The 16397-nt window shown below is 39.7% G+C and overlaps 2 protein-coding genes across 4 annotated transcripts in view; one reads left to right on the forward strand and one right to left on the reverse strand.

The window, feature by feature from the left end:
* The first annotated feature begins 968 nt into the window (after window positions 1–968).
* Window positions 969–13398, forward strand: LOC132818271 (F-box only protein 33). The gene is made up of 3 exons (XM_060829097.1): window positions 969–1809; window positions 8489–9165; window positions 9844–13398. The coding sequence occupies exons 1-3, from the start codon at window positions 1373–1375 to the stop codon at window positions 10110–10112; spliced, it is 1383 nt and encodes a 460-aa protein (XP_060685080.1). The 5' UTR covers window positions 969–1372; the 3' UTR covers window positions 10113–13398.
* The window catches only part of mia2 (MIA SH3 domain ER export factor 2), a 39847-nt gene continuing 36844 nt past the window's right edge, over window positions 13395–16397 (reverse strand). Inside the window, exon 23 of one of the 3 annotated variants that reach the window (XM_060829094.1) lies at window positions 13395–14021. In XM_060829094.1, coding sequence (XP_060685077.1) covers window positions 13867–14021 — 155 coding nt within the window. In that variant the 3' untranslated portion in view covers window positions 13395–13866. The remainder of the gene's footprint in view (window positions 14022–16397) is intronic. The other 2 variants (XM_060829092.1, XM_060829095.1) reach the window with 2 other exon arrangements.

Below are 16397 nucleotides of genomic sequence, written 5' to 3' on the forward strand. Positions count from 1 at the left end.
TTGTAAGAAGCACTTTTTTCATTTCTCACATTACTGATATTAATAGTGGGCAAAATAACAAGAATGAAGACACATATGTCCTTCAAATAACAGACGCCAAATACAACTTCTTTACTCAGGCCATTAATTTGGGACAGTCGGCCACTTATGAATTAAATTGTTAATCAATTCTTAAAATTGACTCTTCAAAACGTTTATTTCTCCAGTTTTCCACCTTCCTGACTATTTCTGAAGACAATAATTACAGTTTTCCAGGTGATCATGTGGCACCCGGGACAGTTTAAGAGACAGAGAGCGGTTTAATTAATGGGGTGTTTTTACAGTCAGTCCATCCGGACTGCCCACCGTGGGGTTGCTGACCAGCGGCCAAAGTGTTCGCCTCGGCTTTCAGGCCGAATCACAGCCGAGTTGTGTTGGAGATGGGGAGTTCTTCCATTGTCCATCACCCCCCCCGGGAGGCGGGACGTCCAGTGTTGAAAAGTGGAAGCTCTCTGTCTGGCTAAACCCTACACTGTTAGGGCTGAGGTGTATCAAAATCTAAAAATAATTCTGATGTAAAACATTAGGGGGTTATCTACGCATTCGGTAACCAAGGGGGACACATTTGCGAGAGGGGGGGGGGGTGCGTTACAGAGAATGAAAATACTGCGGCCGCTGGAAACCTGAGATTAAAATAGAAAATGCTAGAAGTTGCCGTCCAAACGTTCGTGTCTCAGGGCACGGACCGAAACATCGACTCTTCTCCGCCACTCCAGACCCGTCAAAAATAAAATTCTCCCCCTTTTTTGCAGCGCCTTGTGTTCGAATGAAGGTGGGAGTTTTCTTCTTCTTTCCCCCCCCCCCTCCTCCTGCCCGACAGAAACTTCTGGGCTTTTTCAAAAAAAATGTCAACAACAGAGGGCCCCTGGAGGAGGGGTGACGTCACCGGGCCGCAGCCGGGAGGCTGTAAACAGGTTCGGGCCAGATCACTCTCTTACCGGGAGGGGATGGAACCCCCATCGTCGACATCACTGCAGCTTCACCTTCACCTGGAATCGAAGCCCCGGGAACGCAGCTGTCAAACACACACACACTATTTACATTTGCGATAGGCTTTCGCGACTTTTTGACGATCAAAGTGTGAAGGGCCGGCTCCACCAGGCAAACACCCCCCCCCCCTGCCCTCCCCGCGCTGTGGAAGTTCCCGGCCCACTTCCGGTGGAAGGCCCAAAGCCGCGGGCGGAGATAAAAACATCGGCGGCAGCGCTGGAGGCCTGCGGCAGCGAGAGGGATGAGAGGAGGCGGCTCTGTGGCCTGGGCTGCTGAGCGCAGGGACAGACACAGCCGGAGGCAGCAGCCACTGCAGCACTAAAGCAGGCATCCAGCCTGGGCGATGGCTCTGTGCGGGGCGGCGGCGGCCGTGGCCGAGATTCTGCCGTGCGAAGTCATCGTTCACATCTTCTCCTTCCTGCCCCCCTGGGACCGGCTTCGGGCCTCGTCCGTCTGCTCCAGGTGGCGAGAGTGCCTCTTCTACCCGTCTCTGTGGCCCGAGCTGCGGCTCCGCCTGCGCGGCTCAGAGGCCGAGCGCTGCCGCCTTGACTTCCTCATGAAGAAGTGCGGCTCGTTCGTGCGGGAGCTGCGGGTGGAGTTCGAGGGCAGCGGCTCTGAGAGTGCGGCGGAGCTGGGTGCCGGGGAGCTGGTCACCCTCAAGGCCTACGTGGACGAGATGGTGTGCGTCTTGAGGAGTATCCGGAGCAATCGCAACCTGCAAAAGCTGAGCGTTTTCGGGGACATCTACCTGCAGGAGCAGGGGGAGAAGCAGCCGCACGAGTAGGTGTCCGGGCAAAACTCTGGGGCTTGGGGTGTGGGGGATGTGTGAGGGAACAGAGTCGGGTTGGTCACAGTCATTCCAGCGAACCGTCAAACACGAGGAAGGGAGTAGTCGGGGAATTAGGAAAGAGGAGACAGTGAGGTCTGCAGATGCTGGAGATCAGAGCTGAAAATGTGATGCTGGAAAAGCGCAGCAGGTCAGGCAGCATCCAAGGAACAGGAGATTCGACATTTCGGGCATAAGCCCTTCATCAGGAATGAGGAAAGAGTTCAAGACCAGGGAATGGCATCGCCTGCGAAAAGCTTTTCTCCATTTATAACAAACACTGGGATAGTTTGTGGGTCCTCTGCTTTTCCACCGTCATCTTTACTTTGCATAATTCCAGAGAGAGGAATTCGTTGTGAAGTTATTTAGATTAGATTACTTAGTGTGGAAACAGGCCCTTCGGCCCAACAAGTCCACACCAACCCGCTGAAGCGCAACCCACCCATACCCCCACGTTACCCATTACCTAACACTAGGGGCAATTTAGCATGGCCAATTCACCTGACCCGCACATCTTTGGACTATGGGAGTAAACCAGAGTACCCAGAGAAAACCCCCGCAGACACTGGGAGAATGTGCAAACTCCACACAGTCGCCTGAGGTGGGAATTGAACCCGGGTCTCTGGCGCTGTGAGGCAGCAGTGCTAACCACTGTGCTGCCCACAAGTAATGTTGCTCGATTCATTGCATGTAACCTTTTAGCCTGATGGATGATCTGGATGAAGGGAGTGGGGGCATTCTAGCGAAGTTTGTCGATGATGTGAAGTTAGGTGGACAGGCAGGTAGTACTGAGGAAGTGGGGAGGCTGCAGAAGGATTTAGACAGTTTGGGAGAGTGGTCCAGGAAATGGCTGATGAAATTCAACGTGAGCAAATGCGAGGTCTTGCACTTTGGAAAAAAGAATACAAGCATGGACTACTTTCTAAATGGTGAGAAAATTCATAAAGCCAAAGTCCAAAGGGATCTGGCAGTGCTAGTCGAGGATTCTCTAAAGCTAAACATACAGGATGAATCTGTGATTAAGAAAGCGAATGCAATGATGTCATTTATCTCAAGAAGGTTGGAATATAAAAGCAGTGACGTGCTTTTAAAGCCTTTATAAAGCTCTGGTTAGGACCCATTTGTGTCCAGTTTTGGGCCCCACACCTCAGGAGGGATATACTGGCACTAGAGCGCGTCCCGCGGAGATTCACATGGGTGATCCCTGGAATGGCAGGTCTAGTGTACGAGGAACAGCTGAGGATCCTGGGATTGTATTCTTTGGAGCTTAGAAGGTTAAGGAGAGATCTAATAGAAACTTACAAGATAATACATGGCTTGGAAAGTGTGGACGTTCAGAAATTGTTTCCGTTAGGTGAAGAGACTAGGACCTATGGGCACAGCCTTAGAATTAGATGGAGTGAATTCAGAACAGAAATGCGGAGACATTTCTTCAGCCAGAGAGTGGTGGGCCTGTGGAATTCATTGCCGCGCAGTGCAGTGGAGGCCGGGACGCTAAATGGCTTCAATGCCGAGATTGATAAATTCTTGATGTCACAAGGAATTAAGGACTACGGGGAGAATGCGGGTAAGCGGAGTTGAAATGCCCATCGGCCATTATTAAATGGAGTGGACTTGATGTGTTATGGTCTTATAGCAGGACAGATTGGGCTGAAGATGTGAATGGAGTGTGTACAGTGATAGTGTAATGCTTTTGAAGTTAATACTCACCCCTCACCACCCCCACACACGTTTTCCTCTTTGCGCCCATTATCACGTGCCCAGTTTAATGTTCTAAGTTCCAGGACCACAGTTTAACCCAAGTGGTTTTGTAAGCTTTGTGTAAACCCGATTTTAATAATATTCCCTCGCAGACACTTTCCATGAGGCTTTCTCAGTAATTGAGCCGAGAGTGGGGTCTGGGAAAGCACAGCAAGTCAAGCAGCATCCAAGGGGCAGGAGAATCGACGTTTCGGGTAAGAGCCCTTCATAGGGCTCATTCCTTGACCTACTGTGCTTTCCTAGGCCCCACTCTGATCTCCAGCAGCTGCAGTCCTCACTTTCTCCCTGTGTAATTGAGTCAAGTCCTTTTTTTTCAAATATTAACACTTTGTCCATTGTCATTTAGGCTAGTTGTACTGCCCTTTCTATTCTTGTACCTTAGACTATCTCTTTTTCTATTTAAAAGAATCTCCTACTGCTAATCCTTTCCAAGGGTTGGGACTCTATATTGAGAGCCACTGAATTGATTTGCTTCAGCCTATTTTGTTTTGAAATGTCTTCTCTAAACAATCAATACAAGGATCCTCCCAGATGATAGTACACCACAGATAAATATTGTCATGAGCAAATGCTGTGCCCGCTGGAAGTCTGAAGTAAAGCAATGCAAGGATATACTCTGCAAATCTTGTAGCATTTGTGCAGAGAAAGAAGGTCAATGTTTTAAGCTGGTAATCTTGTTTTGAGTAGAATTCCTGTAAATGTACAGGTAAACTGAAAGATACATGCTGGTCTTTTTTTTTCTTCTTCATGGGCTGAAGATGTTGCTGACTGACTAGGCAGCATTTATTGCCCATCTTGAATTGTCTTAGGGGCAGTTGAGTTAACCATATTGCTGTGGATCTGGAGCCATGTGTAGGCCAGGCCATATAAGGATGAGAGTTTCCTTTTAAAGGGCATTATGGATCAGATGGATTTTCCCAATGATTGACAATGGATTCATGGTCATTAGACTCCAATTTCACAATTTTAAAAAAAAATTGAATTCAAATTTCACCATCTGTGACAACATTTGAACTCTGGTCCCCAATCACTTCTGGGTCTCTGGAATAGCAGTCCAGCAATAATACCACCAGGCCATCATCTTCCCTTTTTCAATGTAGTTAGTACCTTGTATTCTCCATTGATTAGAGAACGCCTTGGGAGTACAACTTTAACTTTTGAACTTTCTCAAGCTACCCTGTGTGCATAATTCTAAGAAACATGCAGTCAGTGATTCCATAATACCCTATGTCCAAATGCTTATCACCACCCTGCTGTGAATAGTGTGCTGGAAATGAAACTCCACAATCCACAAGTCATCTCATTTGGATTATGATCGATTTTTTTTTTAATATCAAAGATGGTTCATGCTTGACTGATTTTTATTTTACCTTCAAATGATACTCTTGGTTTCATCAGTTAACAAGAAAACTAAATATTTAATGACCAACTTGTCCTGTAATATGGCCAAAAATAGATCATTGAATTAGTAATCAATCTTAAACTATATTCCTTGAACTGAAACACCCTTTTACACACAGGATGAACAAGACAGATCAGAAACATTCTGGAATATGAGAAGTAGAAAGCATAGTTAAGGTGAAAGTTTTGTAGATCAGAGTATAATGGAAGGAGATTACTTTTTTCAAACTTCAATGGTGATAACATGCACTGTTGACTGCCACAATACTCAATTTGGTAGGTAGTCACTTGTCACAGCTTTGGTTGAAATAAAGATTTTTCCTTTTGCAGAGTGTTATTTAGCATTGACTTCCAGTTGTGCGTGCTCCTTTTTAGCTCCGACAAATGGCTACTTAAGCCAATCAAAGTAGATTGCGCCATTATTTATTTCCAAAGATGTGGATGACAGATTTTGTTCACTTTTAGAATTAGATGCGATTATTACATGGCAGATCAGGATCATGAGGTGGATTTAATCTGAGGAAGGGTTGCTTTTAGTATAGGTTGAATTCTTAGTGGACAGTGAAACGAAAGTATACTTTCGTTTATCTAGTATTTGGTGAATGAGATAGGAATATGTCAAATGACTACTATTGAGCCAAGAATTTGAATTGACATCTTCTGTTTCTACCTCTGGGTTGACTAACTTTAAGTTCCCTAAAGCCACTGAACTGAACAATTTTTATTGCCCAGGAATTTATACATTGTGCCATGTAATTAACCTTTCTTTATAAGAATAGCCAATTAAATTTGAAAGTTAGTGGGAACTAAATACATAGTAAGTATTGGTATCAGTCGTCCAAATGTTCTGATTTTTTTGGTTTAAATAGGAAGATGGTTTGCTTTTGCACTTGCGTCTTTAGTAACTCTTTCGGTTTCAAATAGACATGAAATTACAAAAAAGAAATTACTCTCTGGTCCTCTTATTACCTTGGACTATGCTGTAGAATCAAATCTTGTTTCCCATTAAACCCTCTCTGCCAAATTGTGAATGTATCAATGGCTTTATTTCTAATAAACATTTTCTCATGAAAAATGCCAAAAGTATTAACAATTTATACTCTTACCACAAGTAGAACCACTTAACCAATATTTTAAATAATAAAATGAATGTTAATTCTATGCTTAACACAAAATCACTTGCATTTTATATAAAATGATTGGATTAAATTTAGAAATATTAATATGCAATTAATGGAAAGAACTTGACTTTCTGGATAACATTTTTTTTATATTTTTCCCTTCCCTACACTTTCTCTCTGTTTAATGTTTAACATGTTTTTTTCTTAACATTTTCTGTCTTCAAATTTCTTTTTTTTTCCTCATCTCTATATTTTTTAGATCGATACTTAACTCAAAATCTGAGCAGATAATTTTTTCCCCTCTTCTCTTCTTTCCACCCCACCCCCTTCCATCTGCAGCCATAGGTTCTTCGGTATGCTAAAGAATCTATTCTGCTGGTCCAATATTTATTAAAAATATAGTTCTCATACCAGTGGAATTTTTGTCCCTTTATTAAAGGTAAGGTTTGCTGGGATATAATGTATTAAAGGGATATTGATACAGAAACAAATTTATTACTATATTAAAAGTTACCCCTCCATGAAAGGAGGGGGTTTGAAAATTAGTTTGCTAGCATATTTTCAGGTGTCTATTGAAGCAAAACGTCATTTTGAAAGAATGAAATACCCAAGTGCAATATCATTTCTTTGGCATGGTTTCAAAAAAAAATGCAGGTTGGGAAGTACAGACAAAATTGTTTGCAAATTAAAATGTTAGTTTTGGGCTTGATACCATGCGATGTTTCACTTCACAGCATTTTAAATTATAGACTTGAAGTAAAAGAGAATTGGTTGGGAATTGTGGAGTAATTATTTTGGAATAGTTTAGAGGCTGAGAAGCAAACCTTTGATCAAAAGGGCTATTGTGTAGTTTTGTTGCTATGGTTAGTTTCAGGGTGTGTGGCATAGATTGAATTGCATATTTGCATGTCTGCAGTGAGTGGTTGTATTAGAAGTAACATGGATGGCAATTGTGTAGTACAGCAGAGCATTTAACCCTGGTAGTTTTAAGATTTTGTGGGAACTTGCATTTCATTGGAAGCCTGGCTTGGTTGGTTGCCTTATGTAACTTGTTGACTTGACAAATAATATAGTGGGATTTGTACCCATTCTTCCTGTGGCCTTTTTTTTTGCTTTGGTGTTTGAGCAGAAAAGGCATTTCTCCAAGTAGTTGGAAAAGCACCTGAAGCAGTATTTGGGCTGTTAGTGCCTTGTAAGAACTTTAACTGCAAATTGGTAGCTTTTGTAGGCACTTGGTAGTGATAGATTAGTTTATCTAGTCACAAGATAACATGGGTGGATTTGAAAGGAGAACAATTCAAGAATTAATGGTATGTTTTAAGCAGTTCATTCCCCGAGAAGAGTATTGATCTGTGCTCTATACTTTTTTTGAAATAACTCCCTAAAACCAGGTATGATCTGGTTTCAGTTTGAAAAGATGACCCTGCTAACATTTTTGTAACTGTAACTGCCATTTTCTTTCTACTGGTAAGTATCACAATGGAAATAAATGAATCACTTTGTTTTGAGATTGCAGCTGAAAATTGTCCAACTCCAAAGAAGTGTCTCAGGAAATCATACATTGCATTCTGGGAATTTTTTAAAACAACAAATCACTTAATTTGAGTTTTGAATAAGAACCATGCATGGGAAATTTTGAATTAAAATATTATGACTTTTTAATTTCCTGTTCATCTTTGTTTAAACAGTTTTTAATGACTAGTTTGAAGCTGCATTCTCAGCTCTTGCACTGTCTGGTATTGTTTCAATTAACGTCACACTTTTTTTTGATTAACTAAAGCTTCTCAATTTCTAACTTGCCCAGAGTATATTTTAAAATTTCTATTATTTATATACTCTCCAAAGGAACATCATTAAAGTGAATGGTAAAGCAAAGGGAGTTCCCAAATGGGGCAATTCTTCTTCTCTTTAGAGAAGCCATTAAAACATAGTGAGTTTATAACTGCAGATTATTTTCCATAAAATGGAAAACAATTAATTTAAACTGGATTACTGAGACACAGGAAAGTTCCATATCTGGAAACTACAACCTAAATGTGTAGTAATCTGACCATCAGATTAATAATAGAATAAGTTCATTTATGTTGAACTGTAGTCTTAAAATCCAAAGTTAAATAGAATTGGCTACAAATTAGTATTAAATGGCATTTATTAAGCAAATGTACAGTCGCCAGTTATGAGCTGCATGGCTTTCCTGTTTGTTCATGCTGTTTCCAATATGATGTGCATTCTGTCCCAAACAGCCTCTTTTGAACAGAGTTTTTAAATGGTTCTGGGGCTTTGGATTTGCAAATCTAATTGTTGGCAATACCTAGAAATGTAGCAAATGTAATGCTTTTGTTTATTGCAGAATCCAACAATTGATTGAAGAGCTATTGGGAAATTCCAAACATCTGAAATGGCTCTCCCTTGGGTTTATGATGGAGGTAGTAACTCCCACAACATTAGCAGCCTTGCCTCAGTCCAGTGCCAATTGCATTGAACACCTGAGTCTCCTGGATACCCATTTTATTAACAAATCCCCAGTTGTTGAGGCAGTTGAGCTGGAGCGCTTTTTAAACCTGCGATCGCTTGCATTGGATTTCTGCGATTTTACTGCTGATGTGACACGAGTACTCGCCAACAGCAACCATGTGCCTTTGCATAGGTTGTCTCTCTTGATGTCCAACGTACATGTTTTAGATAACATGCCACAAGATGCAGATTGGAAGGTGCTTACCAGGCACTGTGCAAATCTTCATGTTTACATCATGGCTTTTAATGTCAGGAATGACATTTTACTAAGAATTCTGAAGCCGAGTATACCTTTAGAGAGAATTCATTTTGACAGCTCAACTAATGGTATTTCAGGTGATGTGGTAGATCTCATAACCCAGCAGTATAACAAATCCCTTACCCACCTCCTCCTAATAAAGGATGTAGAGCAAGGCATCAATGGTTTTCCAGATGTCGGCAGTGACCGAAATGAAGACCCCATGGTAATTTTGGCATGGAAGTGTAGAAAACTCTCTCACCTCTCAATCCATGGTAAGCAATCCTTTTGATTATTTCATTGTATTAATATTAGTGAATTGAATACATTTCCTTTTTGACTTGAATGTGCATGTTTGGTGTTGGAATCAAACAATTTTGCATGTTGAGGCTGAGGTTATAGAATGCATAACCACGAAAGGAAAGTCAAAAGCAATGTCAAATTCAATGTAAAGTCACATCTGAGTATTGTCATGTATGCTGCACTCATAACTGCTCATTAAGATGAAGTAATGTAGATTCTTGGAGATTATAGCACTGGCTTTTGAGCATTCTGCCTGACTCACACTTTACCTAATGTTACCTATATGTTATGGACACTGCACTATTGACATTTCACATAGCATCTTTTATCATAACTCAGTCATGCTGAATAATGGAATTTTTGTAACCATATGGTCACAATTAACTGGATTAATGAGTCGAACACCTTTTTCAGTTGGGTAGTGCATTAGTAACTGCTTTGAATTTGAACTCCGTAAAAGCTTGTGGAAGGATGTTTGCAGCAGTATTTTTGTAAGGTAAATTAGTTTCAAGAATATTGGAACTCTGAAACTACAACTTGGGTTTCTCTTTGGAAATCAGTAAATTTTTGGATAAACTTGCAGCCTTTAACTTGTAACTTTTTTGCATTTTCAAACTCAGTAACTTTTTTGTTTTCAATTTACAATCTAGGATATGTTGTTTGGGCCCACAATCTCATTGCTATCGCTCGGCTTCGTGGACCAGGACTGCATGTCCTGGAAGTCACTGAGGAGAGCATTAATTTTGATGCTGCGATGACTCCCCTGGATGGGGATCCTATGCATAATCTCATTGAAGAAGTATCCTTAGGTTTGGGAAAGCGGTGGCATCCAGTAATGAAAAATGAAATTCTTTATGTTTTCAGTGAGACCGCTCGTTATTTTTACAAGGAAATGCAGCGCTTCAGTGAAGGCATTTAGCATTTCAAACTTGTGTATTAGAGGGCCCTGCATTTTCAATAACTTAACATTTACATGTGCTGTTAATTAGTATTAGTTATATATAAAGTGTGTATCCTGCTTAATCTGTAAATGTAGTTGGTATTGGTTTAGAAGTAGATGTGGCAAGAGTCACTGGATTTTCTCTGTCAGCGCCTGTGTCAACTGCCAAAGAAAACAGAATGAAGAAGTGCCCACATGCTGGCAGGGGCAGGCCAATGGCTGGTCAGCCAGAACCTACGAGTTTAAAAGGTCGAATTTTCGACCTGCGGTACACAGCTGTGCTGTGGCTCAGTCAACAACTTTACAGCTCTTAAACGAACGTGCACCTGGTTCACTGTGAATAGTGAATACAAAAAAATCAGTTCTAACAAAGCTATGAGCTGCTGCTATGATTTTGAGAACATTCCACTAGGATAACTTAAATCTTGTTAAAGCAAGAGGCTTTAAAAGCCGCAATGTTCAGGGCAACCGCGGGTACAGTCGTGGTCTCTGTGAGACTAGCACCTGACCCCAGTTTTAAGTGGTACGAATGTTGTGCATTTAATGTAAGGACAGCCAGTATTACTCAGTGTGGCCATCATGCTGCCCAGCAGTGCTGTGACCTGGCTGCTTTGTATAAGCTTGTAAAACAAATTTACTGTATGCAACATATGTCAAGATTCTATTTATGAAGAAAGTGTGAGTGGTTGTTTCAAATGGTTTTACCATCTTGTGTCAATGATGCATTTTGACAGGTGTGCATTATGTTGCATGTCTCCAGTGATTAATGCACTTACCATGCGGATTTTATATGTACATCTGTAGAGTGGATCCACTGGTGCAATGTATGAAAATGCCAGATGTGGTGAGATTTTATCATTGAATGAGATCATATGAAATACTGACAGAAAATGTGAGGAAAGCAGTTGAATGTTAAATTAATGTTTAAGTTTGTGTTGACTGTTTATTGTTTAATCTATCAATAAAGCATTCAAATTACTTAATGTTTAGTGCTAAAGTTTTGGGAATTTACAATAAAGTTGAGCTATATCATGTGCACATGGCAAAAAATGCATGTGCTGACAGTAAAATACATTTGGTTTTCAAATGTTTTTAGCCTTTTGCATACTTTACTGCAAATAATACAGTAAATGTATGGTTACAAGCTATAACAATTGATTCCTATTCCTTAAACCATGTTTTTTTTTGCTGGAAATCTCTAATGCTTCCTGAAATATTTGCACATCAAATAGAAAATTGTATTCCTGGTGGGTTTTTACCATAACTAGATAAAGATAAAGTTGAATTTGTCCCAGATGACCTCCATAGGGAGAGAGATGACTAGTGAATTTTAACCTGAATGTCACCATGTCATGAAGGTAGGACCTTCATGGTGACTTTAGTGTAAATTGAACCTGTGCTATTAGTGTCACCCTCCATCACTAATGAGCTATTATGCCACACATTCCATTACTTTAAAATTTTGCTGATAGGAAAAAATTCCATCTTTTTGAAGACTTCTAGCATTTAAACTCTTTAAATAGCTTGCCTGTTTTGAGTTTGAAAACAATGTGGTGTAGTCCTTTTAACTAGGTGAAGGAAAGGGGGAAAAATGGCACTGGAAGCTACTGAGGGACTTGAGTATGTATGGACGTAAAATGCATTTTTTAAGCATAGAACATGGGGAATGAGGTAATTCTTTAAATCAAGAATAACATGGATTTAGAATTTGGATGGGGTGTTCCAGTGGTGCTAATTCTTTTGTTCCCTGCTTTTGTGTTCCACTTGATACTGTTCCTTCATTCCAGATTAACTATTGGACAGCCTTTCCTAATGCGCCTTTTTTGGTGTAGCTATGCCACCTGGACTACAGAAGTCATGACTCTCCCTCTCTACCTTTTTTAAGAGCAATTATGGCCACAAATGTTGGCAGACCTAGTGATGCTCACATTGTGTGCAAATTAACAACTTTGTGGGGGGAAGAAATTGATGTTGGGACTCTGATATATCCAGTACACTTCAGCTGTACAATGCAACTTGCATTGATTTGCAAACTGGTGTAAGGTCCTATTTACAGTTAAGTTAATCCAGTGAGCAATTTTTTGTTTGAACAAAATCATTTTGCACCTCCACCATGGTTTGAGTATTCATGGATCCTCTTCCTGATTAACCACTAAAATAGATGTGTTTTACTGTCAAACTTTGAGATTGCTTAACTCTTATCTAACCTATTGCATTGGTGTTTAACAAGTAACTTTTGATAGGTTTACTATATCTTCATACTTGCTACTGAAGCAGATTTAAGGTCTTAGTTAGGGGTGGAGAATTGTTTTTGCTTTTGAACTTTGGCTTTTGTTAGCTGAACCCTAAGTTCATCCAACAGTTGTTCTTCCCTCTCCACATGGCTTTGTTCAGCAGACATTTTTCAGGCCATTATTGAACTCTTATATTCCCACCTGACTGAGTATAACTAGGTGGGATAGCACATTGATTTAAAGGTTGCAAAGGCAGTGACTTGAAGCACTGCTTACTGTTTCTCCACCACCCATTTCAGATTGAGTTTTTAACATTTAGCCCTTTAGTCTATCAATATCACTGAGTTTTAAACAAGTGATCTTTAGAATTGGCAATAAAGAAAATAGCACTAACCTAACTAAATTATTAAACAACTTGCTTTTTCCACTTCACTCTTTACAATTTACTTTTAATCTATTTGATGTCCTGCACTGACGCTCCCAGTGCAAAGATGTGATACATGCATATAAATTTTGACCGCCACAGAAATGGCACACAAGGGTGGGTTTCTTCAATGTTGCCTATAGTCATTTGACTTCACTTGTTCAGTCAGTCTATGACCCACTTCTGGTGGTAGGTGGGACTTGAACCCAGACCTTCTAGCCCAGAGGTAGATATTCTACTATGCCACAAAAACCTATTATATATTTTATTCCTAGGATGTGAAAAATCACCTCTTTAAAAAGACAAATGTTCCATTATTTGCCATTCAACAAACTAATCAATAGTTGAAAGTGCTTCAAATGGCTATGATGGAAACTAGCTATAACTTCTAGAATTTGTCTAGGAATACCAGAGTTGGCTTTAGATAAACTGTAGTAAGTGACAAATTTTCATTCAATGTGAAGTAGCTTTGAAATGTCAAACGAGTTCAAGCAGAAAAGGTGATTTGTAGAACTAGTCAAAGTTGTAAAATCCCATAACTGATTACCTTCATTCCAATGTATAGATGTCTGTATGAAAAATTACACATCTAAAAAGTTGTTTAAATCAAGCACTTGTCTTATTTTCAGTATTTTACAATAAACTTTTATATTCTAAATGTTCTTCAAACATTCCTTCTTATATTAAGAGTATAAATCTGCATTTACATCAATGGAACTAAGCACAGCATCACTTTTCAACACATGGTATTTTCTGGTTAAGATCTCTTGCACTTCAAATACTGTTGCTTTAAAAAAAAATCAGAGCACTTATAAATTCCACACAACTACAGCATACAATGCTGTTAATAATGCATGGTAAACTACTGTACAATGGCAAGCTAAGTGCACAGTAAAAGTTTAAAATTTCATGAAGTCTCCTGAGGTGTGCAACTTGTAAACAGCACTTATGTCAGAATGTGCCTTTATTCCAAATTGGAAAGTCCATATTAAATATTAACCAATTATTTATAATTCACATCTTTAATGTACATTTGACTCAAGATGGCTAGAGGTTTTTATTTCCCTCACCCAATTCATTTTTGTGATGGGTGTTCTGGTGCAGAAGACTTGGGTACAGGCTGTCGAGATGGGAGAAGACCACTTGGTACATCTAAAAGTTGTCTTGGTGGAAGAAATGTAGGCTGAGGCAGTGGGAGATGATTTACTCCTGCCTGTACTGGATCTCTCACTAAAAAAAAAGTACAGATAAGTTATTCTCAATTAGTTTTGCATTTTATTCAGCCAGTTAACTGGTTATTGCTTTCAATGACCAATTGGGAAAGTTGAACACTCTCCTCCAGGAAGACCGTTTCTATCTAATTTCTAGTATATTAACAGATTTTGCTTGATTGAAGTATTACAACCTACATAGGGAGCAAAGCCACAAATAGCTACATTTGCAGACTACACCAAGTAGGTACAAGTTGAGTGCAATGTAGGAAAATATAAAGTTGTTCACTTGGCAAAAAAAGAACAAGGTTTAAAAAAAAATCACCTTAAATGAGAGATGACAATTCTAAGGTGCAGAGAAGTGTTCTAGTATGAGTCCAAATCAAAGTTGTTAATAGGGTGCTATCTTTTGAGAAATTAGTAAGTCCCCTGTATTTCACTGTCTAAGAGAACAAAACCACAGTATGTTATAGTTTCTTGGACAAAAGACTTTACATTCAGGCGAACATAACTTGACAGCCTAAAATAAAACTTGTTCAATATGGGTAATGTGATTGCATTTGTGCTGTGAAGTATTCAAGAGATTTCAGTAACTACTCCCAGATATTAATGTAAGTCATCATACCTCATTAAACTCAAGATTGTACAACTTTTCACTTTTACTGATCCAACCCTTGACTAAAACAGTTGAGTGTTTCAATCAATTTATCAGTCCAATATGTCTGTGCTGATCAGATATCCAAAATATTTAGCTGATAACCCTTCCTATCATGTCCCTATTCAGATGTTTTTAAAATGTTTTACATTTTATAATTGTACCCCCATACACATGCCACCCTGAAAAACTTGCCTTTCAGGTCCCTTTTAAAATCTTTCCAGTCTCACATTAAACCTCTGGACTCCTCTATCCTGTGAGAAAGACTGGCTCTTCATCCTATTCATTCCCCTTGTGATTTTATAAACCTCTAAGGTCAGCCCTCAGCTTCTTACATTCCAAGGGTAAAAAAGCCCCAGCCTATTGAACATCTTCCTATACCTCAAACTCTCCAATTCTGGCAACATCCTTGTAAATCTTTTCTGAACCATTTCAATTTTAACAACGTCTTTCCAATAGCTGGGAGACCAGAACATTAAGAATGTTGGCTTGTGGCCTCACAAGTGTCCTATACAGCTGCAACACTGGTCAGTACATTAAGTGTAAAAGTTGGGATGCAATGAAGGCAAGCATGTCAAACACCACTAAACAGGGTTATGAAGAAGGTAGCTCCACTTTCAAGGAACTGTGCACCTGGACCGCTAAACCTCTTTGTTTGGTAACATTCCCCAAGGCCCTACAATTAACAAAATGCAACACCTCACATTTATTTGAAACAAACTCCTTGGCCCATTTGATCAGGGTCACATATTCTGAGATAACCTTTCTCACTGTACCACCAATTTTGGTGTCACCTGCAAACTGATTAACAAGATGCAATTGAGGTAAGTTATTGTGGCAGAGAAGAAGCAGCTTATTAAAATAGTGCTTGCTATATCGAAACACCCTAGACCTAGTGAAGAACTGGAGAAACCCCTTTCCCAAAGCAAAACACTCCCTTAAAGCTTGCACAATGTTCACATGTGTATTAAATCCAGAAAGGAAATATATCTGCTCACTAGATTCCTTATGTTCTGGGAAAAAAAACATAAAAGAGGCAATAAAAATTATCCTGAACATTTAACAAATTTTCCATACAGGATGTATACCACTTCTTATCAAGATGACCAAAAATGTCAAAAACAGCTTGGATTCTTTAGAAGATATTCTCTGGAAGGCCCAGTACAGTTCAAAGCCTGATAGAATGTTAGCACCTTAGTTGAGACCAGCAATGTTGTACATTTGGGAATCTGAAAAACGTCAAATGTTTACTAAAGGAATGAAGCCAGCAGGTTCCACATTTCAAAACAAATTAATTCTATTGTATAAGAAACATGTGAAATAGGCTTATACTTTACACTTAAATTCTCAACAGAACCTCAACTTTAGCCTAATTATTTCCCCAGAGTGTATTTGGTTACTTATCAAGTTGTTGAAAGTTCCTTTACATCTGAGACTAAAATGCTATAGCTCTCAAGAATTTTCAGCATTCCTGCTGTCCTCCAGGTTATGAACTTTATTGGACTCCTTCCACTAACTTTCAGCTAATCAACTCTCTCCAGCGTCCCTTGAGCACCTCATGTCTATGGACTCTCCATCTCCAGAGTGGGTTTCGTTGCATTCCAGCTTAGTTCTGTCCCCTCAGAAATACTATTAGTTTCTGCAGATAGAATTTAATTCTGCTTGAAACAAAACCATAATCACAATCTCTATAATTAACCTCTATGTCATTTCCACCCCCCTGCCCCCCCTCCACCTTAT

Source organism: Hemiscyllium ocellatum, chromosome 8 (genome assembly GCF_020745735.1).
Source record: "Hemiscyllium ocellatum isolate sHemOce1 chromosome 8, sHemOce1.pat.X.cur, whole genome shotgun sequence".
In the NCBI taxonomy this organism is placed as follows: Eukaryota; Metazoa; Chordata; class Chondrichthyes; order Orectolobiformes; family Hemiscylliidae; genus Hemiscyllium; species Hemiscyllium ocellatum.

Bases quoted from the DNA above. Each gene is read 5' to 3' on its own strand.
- LOC132818271 (XM_060829097.1), top strand. From the start codon at position 1,373: ATGGCTCTGTGCGGGGCGGCGGCGGCCGTGGCCGAGATTCTGCCGTGC. The intron at 1,810-8,488 runs GTAGGTGTCCGG...TGTTTATTGCAG, and splicing joins GGGGAGAAGCAGCCGCACGA to AATCCAACAATTGATTGAAG. The intron at 9,166-9,843 runs GTAAGCAATCCT...TTTACAATCTAG, and splicing joins CTCTCACCTCTCAATCCATG to GATATGTTGTTTGGGCCCAC.